The sequence below is a fragment of the Lactuca saligna genome, chromosome 8 (assembly GCF_052625555.1).
Source record: "Lactuca saligna cultivar CGN05327 chromosome 8, ASM5262555v1, whole genome shotgun sequence".
NCBI lineage: Eukaryota > Viridiplantae > Streptophyta > Magnoliopsida > Asterales > Asteraceae > Lactuca > Lactuca saligna.
In genome coordinates this window covers 22,109,494-22,115,866 of record NC_136424.1, presented here as the reverse complement: position 1 = coordinate 22,115,866, position 6,373 = coordinate 22,109,494, and the positions used below count along the sequence as shown (strand labels likewise).

The window sequence follows — 6,373 nt, the reverse complement described above, 5'->3', positions numbered from 1 at the left end:
GGATCCAAGAACATACTACAGCATTAGCACGTTCCCATTTTGAGGATTTAAGTTCATCAGTAGAATCTTTTTTTATACTTCCTTCTACAAACCCTAGCTTATTTCTAGCCTTAAGACTCCTAGTCATAGAACTACGCCATACACGAAAGTTATCTGTCCCAGTCAACTTAAAACTCACAATTGTGGTTACAGTATTGTCGGATGGATGAATATAAAGAGGATCATCGTAGTTCACAGAATCAACCTTTGAACTACTACCAGTCTCAGGAGGAGAATCAGCCATACTGATGAACGATTAGTACAATCAAAGAAAAAAGAAGCAAGAGAAAAGAATACAATCAGCCAAAATAAGAACTCCTATGATCCTATATGTCCAGATGGTCACCACAGTATGTTGGGGCCCAAGACAAGAATCACAGAGCTTAAGTAACACAGAAAATGAATAACAACAGTTTGTGTACTCAAGATAACCAGGAAACCCACAGTTATAGCTAAGAAGAAGATAAAGAAAGGAATAAGAGAACTTCTCACAGAGCTATAAGCAGATTGGATGAACGGGTCGACTCCTGTTACTCCGTTCCCTTTAAGAAACAACGGTGATGAAATCCGTTGTTTAGAGTTATTTCAGAGAACAGGATTAATCGACCCAAAAATAAACGAAGAACCGACTTATCAACCAAGGATCTCCACTTGATGATAACTGCAATCACTCAAGGATCTCCACTTGAAGATAAACCTTTGTGAAGAACAATCTTCAAGCAGAGATGAACGCCCTAACGCTCTGATACCATGTAAAGAAACTTATTTTCCCAACATCATCATCTATTATATCATTTTAGGACAAATAGACAGATGGTTTTCATATACTTACAACGAAACCTCACTACATAATTCCTATTCTACTCTCTTATATAACACTCATCCTAATCTACTGATTAATCAACAAAACAATGAAAGATTATGAACAACTAAGAACTGATTGAATATACAAACCCTAATCACTTTTCTTAGAGAACTGGAAGAGAATAGAAGCTCGTAGAAAATATCTGTGTGTTCAGAACCTCTCACCTTCCCTCTTATATCTCGGTTCAAAGATCCGCGTGTTGACCCGCATGTTAACCCGATAGCATTTTACTACTTTCCAATATTTACCCTGCACAATCTTAAATGACAAGTTTGGCAATAACATCAACAATATTCAACAGATAGTCTTATATCAAATCTACAAGATGAAAGTATTTTTCTCTAATAACAAGACATGGTATTTCTTGTTTAATAATATAGTTGTCAATGTATAGATGAAAAAACAAAGAATCCACATCAACTCTAATGGTGGAAAAAATCATCCTCAAATATGATGGGAAGAACAACAACAACATTCAATAAACTTTTTTCTCTCTCCTCTCCATGTCTTTCTATCTCTCTACCTCTCTTTACATTTAAATCAATAAAAAAGTACTTTTTTTTATTTAAAAATAAAAAATAGAAAGAATATAGTGGTGGTTATGTCATAAGTTTAGTGATTGAATATGGTTTTATTAACCGATTTTGAGTTTGATGGGCCCATTCAAATTGACTTTGTCAAACATATTCATCTCAAAGTCAAACCGGTAAAGGGTTTTATTTGATTTTGTCAAACCTTTTATAGTATTTCAGATGTCTATATAGATTGTTTTTAGCATCTTAACATGTATGAAAATACAAAAAACAGTTGGTTTCTTGTATCCCACGACCAGCTGTTGAAAACAAGGTCACTACTTTGTCTGTCGAACTTCGTTAACCCTTTTGCCGGCACGCGGATCTCGTTGTTACATAGACCACAGTCGCCGCTTTGGCTCCTCCTCATCTCACACAATGGGTTCTTTCCACCACCGGATACGGTGCATGTTAGCATTTTTCACGATTTTACTTGCAAGAACGAGCGCTGCCATTATCGATCTACAGTGGGACGTTGCAAGCGACGACACTCGCGGACCTTCACTCGCTGCTCAGCCGGTTATAACCATTAATGGTAAGTTTCCGGGACCTCTTATCAATGCCACTACCAACGATATTGTCAGAGTAAACGTCTTCAACAATTTAGACGAACCCATGCTTTTCACTTGGTATGATCGTTATATCCAAGACTCTTTATAAGTTGATTTTGGTTTCAATGATTCAAAGGGTTTAAGTTGATTTACTTCTTTATTATTTGCAGGAATGGGATACAACAGAGGCTTAATTCGTGGCAAGATGGAGTTTCTGGGACTAATTGCGCGATTAAACCAGGCACTAACTGGACTTACGTGTTTGTTGTAAAAGACCAGATCGGCACTTTCACTTACTTCCCTTCTATTAACTATCAAAAGCTTGCCGGAGGCTTCGGACCTATTAGGGTTAACAATCGTATCGTCATCAACGTTCCATTCCCAAAGCCAGAAGCCGAATTTGATCTTCTCATTGGGGACTGGTCTTTTAACAATTACAAAGACGTTAGATCGGGGCTTGGAGCTTCCATTGACGTTCCCGATATGATGTTGATGAACGGGAAATCTCCTTATGGGTATTCAAAGTCAAAACCATATGAATCCTTCACTGTTACAAAAGGTAAGTTAGCTTGTGGGTTACGTAATATTGTATCGACCTTTTGAGATGATTAACGTGTTGTGTTCTAAATGTTTAGGGAAAACGTATCGATTCAGATTATCAAACGTCGGAACCATATTCAGTTTCAACTTCAGAATCGGGAAACACAAAATGGTTGTAGTGGAAACCGAAGGCTCGTACACCAAACAAATCACATTGGACTCGATTGACGTGCATGTCGGACAGTCGTATTCGGTTTTGGTTACAGCAGATCAAGATGACGCCGATTATTACATTGTTGCCACTCCGAAGCTCTTCAACACTACAGACGACAGCCCACTTGTCGCTAAAGGAGTCTTGCATTACACCAATTCGGGTTCACCCGTTGGCGGGTCTCTCCCACCGGGTCCTGATCCATGGGACATTAACTTTTCTGTCAACCAAGCAAGATCAATCAGGTAATTATAGAAATAACTACACATAATAATTTTCACATTTTCTTTCACAAATTAATCTTTGAGATGATTAATTAATGATGATTTCTTGAATCAGATGGAATTTGACTGCGGGTGCTGCAAGGCCTAATCCACAAGGAACATTTAATGTCTCGAATGTAACTTTATCAGAGACAATCATCCTTCATGGATCAGAAGCCATTATAAACAGGGTGTATCGCAATGTGGTCAACAACGTTTCATATATAAATCCTGTGACACCTTTGAAACTTGCTGATTATTACGTTAATGGGACTGGAGTGTTCCAAGTAGGTCATCTCCCAATCGACTCGGTCAAACCTTTCGCAGTGTATGGCGTTTCTGTGGTGGGTGGGGCTCACAAAGAGTGGCACGAGATTGTTTTTCAGAACGAGCTAACCCGAATGGATTCCTGGCATTTAGATGGATATGGTTTTTACGTTGTCGGGTATGAATCAAGAAAACTTATGAATTGTTTTTGTTAAGAATAAACGATAATAAATCACACACACAAGTTTCTTTATTTTGTTCGTCGATATCTATTAGGGTCGACGTTAGTTCTCAAATCACATTTTACAATTTTTTGTAAAGGATTTTAGATGTTCATGCATGAACATGTTTTTGCAGGTTTGGTGATGGAGAATGGAGCCCCAAATCACGAGATTCGTATAACTTGTATGATCCGGTGGTCAGGTCCACTGTCCAGGTTTACCCTGGAGGGTGGACAACGGTGTATGTCTTCCTAGACAACCCTGGAATGTGGAACTTGAGATCACAACTCTTGAAAAAATGGTATTTAGGGCAAGAATTGTATGTTAAGGTTCATGATGATGATCCAAACCCTGCAAAAGAAAACCCTCCACCAGAAAACCTCCTTCTATGTGGTGAGTGTGTTGTATTAACATTGAACCTTTCGGTTTTTTTAACGCATACTAAATTCGAACATGGGTCAACTCCATTTTAGAATATTGATTTGTTGTGTTTTTTTTTATTAATTTGAAGGAATATTCGGTGAGATAAAAGCACCAAGTGGTGCACCAGAGCCGCAACCGGGATGGTGATGAGGCCATGGCCGTTGTTCATGACTGAGCATAAATATTGAAGTTACCTTAATACACCAGAGCCGCAACCGGGATCTTGTTTTGAATGTATCATAAAATATTCAATGCTTTTTTTTATGAGAATAAATATTGAAGTTACCTTAATACTTATTCAAAATGGTAAATTCTCGGTAATAATTCTTGTGTTTTTTTTTTCCTTGATGATAATAGCCATATGATATGATTATTGAAAGAGAAAAGTTACAATTGTTCTAGATGAAAAGTATGAAAGCTAAGAACAAAAAAGAGAAGAATAAATAGTCGCTAAAACGCTAAATCTTGATGGGCTAAAAACTAAAAGGCCCATAAACAAGTGGGCTAACTACATATAGGCTAACATTCTCCTTCAAATTCATAATGTCACAACAATAAACATTGAGTGTTTGTCACACAAAAAACGAAACCAGAATGCCAATAGAGCCTTTGTAAAAATATCCGCAAGGTGCATGGTTGATGAAACAAATGAAAGTGATATGGTTCCGAGTTGTAAGTGATGACATGTGAAGTGACAATCAATCTCAATGTGTTTCATCCGCTCATGGAAAACAAAATTCTTTGCAATCTATATCGCATTTTTGTTGTCACAATACGGGGGAGTAGGTGAAGAAATGTGAACCCCCATATCCGCAAGAAGTCACCGTAACCAGATAATCTCACATGTAGTCGTAGCCATAACATGATACTCAGCCTCCGTGGAAGCGATCTAGAGACAATATCTTGTTTCTTGCATTTCCATGAAATGAGAGACTTTCCAAGAAACACACAAAATCCTGTGGTGGATTTACGATCATGACGATCGCCATCCCAATTAGCATCACTATAGACACGTAATTCAAAAGAAGGTGTCGAGGGAAACAAGAGGGTCTGAAACTGAGTGTCACGAAGATATCTCGGAATACGAAGAACAACTCCTCAACGAACAAACGTAGGAGCAGTAACAAACTGATTGACAACATGAACAGCATGAGCAATATCCGGAGGGGTAACTGTGAGATAAACCAAACTTCCCACAACAGTCCGGTAAAGGTTTAGATCAGACAAAGGAACACCATCAATAGGAAAATACCATGCATTAGTTTCAAGAGGAGTATCTACAGTTTGATTGTCAGCAAACAATTGTATTGTGTTACTTCCAGCACTAGAAGATCCATTTTCACCTGAACGATTTTCCCTAGGACATCACTGAATACCACTTCCCATAACATTAATAACAACAAACAATTGTATTGTGTTAGGAGGCATTCTACAAACAAAACTAAGAAAATATCTACATCACTATCATCAAGTATATGCATAACCTAGACTTAACCAATGCGATTAACCTAATGAAGTTAATATCATTGCTTATATCTACACCAAAGCATGTATAGTTTGGAGCAATATAGTGTATAGATCCCTTCATACACTGCCATTGCCCTCCACTAGAAACAAGCACTTGAACAAAATCCTTATACATACTCATTCTTTTAGATTACAAAAACTATCAAAGAACATTGTTTGTGGAGGAACAAAGACAAAGAAATGTACTACAATTGGGGAACAAAGACAAACAAATATAGTGCATATGGCTTATAGATGAACAAAGAACATACAAATACCCTAATTTTACCACTACGGAATGGTCGTACATTCTAGATTACAGTTTAGAATACACATTTTCAGTCCGGAATGTATGCATGTCAGATTCTGAACCCAATGCCTACTAATAAACACCAACTTCGAAATAAACATAACTCTTATAGAATACAAAACCGGAATACACTTTTTCAATTCAGAACATAGAACATACGAGTGTAAGATTATGTACCCGATACCTACCAGCCACCCCCTACTCCAGAATGAACCCACTTACTCTAGAATACGATATTCCAAAGTAAGTGGTCATTTGACAATATTTATAAAAAGTTGGTTATTGTTCTCAAAATTTTCATTTATATGGTTAATCGATTTCCCTTATTAAAACCATATATTCACAAAGTTCAAAATTATAAGATAGCTTAATAACTTAAGACCAATTTTCATTTTTGTTCCAGATAAAAGTATGTTTAGAAAATCCAAACATTATATAATAATATGTAGAACATAAGTTAGATTGGGGAGAAAATAAAGTTATTCATACCCTACTTCAGTCTTCAACCTATTATGCTACAGTTGCTACATGAAGAATTATACATATAGATAAAAAGATAGTTGCTACATTAAGAATTATACATGTAGATAAAAAGATAGTTCCTT

The 6,373-nt window shown here is 36.9% G+C and overlaps 1 protein-coding gene across 1 annotated transcript; it reads left to right on the top strand.

The window, feature by feature from the left end:
• The first annotated feature begins 1,854 nt into the window (after positions 1-1,854).
• Positions 1,855-4,162, top strand: LOC145009467 (monocopper oxidase-like protein SKU5). Its single transcript, XM_078968157.1, has 6 exons — positions 1,855-2,105; positions 2,198-2,586; positions 2,663-3,023; positions 3,118-3,486; positions 3,666-3,922; positions 4,041-4,162. The coding sequence occupies exons 1-6, from the start codon at positions 1,855-1,857 to the stop codon at positions 4,097-4,099; spliced, it is 1,686 nt and encodes a 561-aa protein (XP_078824283.1). The 3' UTR covers positions 4,100-4,162.
• The last annotated feature ends 2,211 nt before the right edge of the window (positions 4,163-6,373 follow it).

Bases quoted from the DNA above. Each gene is read 5' to 3' on its own strand.
- LOC145009467 (XM_078968157.1), top strand. From the start codon at position 1,855: ATGGGTTCTTTCCACCACCGGATACGGTGCATGTTAGCATTTTTCACG. The intron at 3,024-3,117 runs GTAATTATAGAA...TTCTTGAATCAG, and splicing joins AACCAAGCAAGATCAATCAG to ATGGAATTTGACTGCGGGTG. The intron at 3,923-4,040 runs GTGAGTGTGTTG...ATTAATTTGAAG, and splicing joins AGAAAACCTCCTTCTATGTG to GAATATTCGGTGAGATAAAA.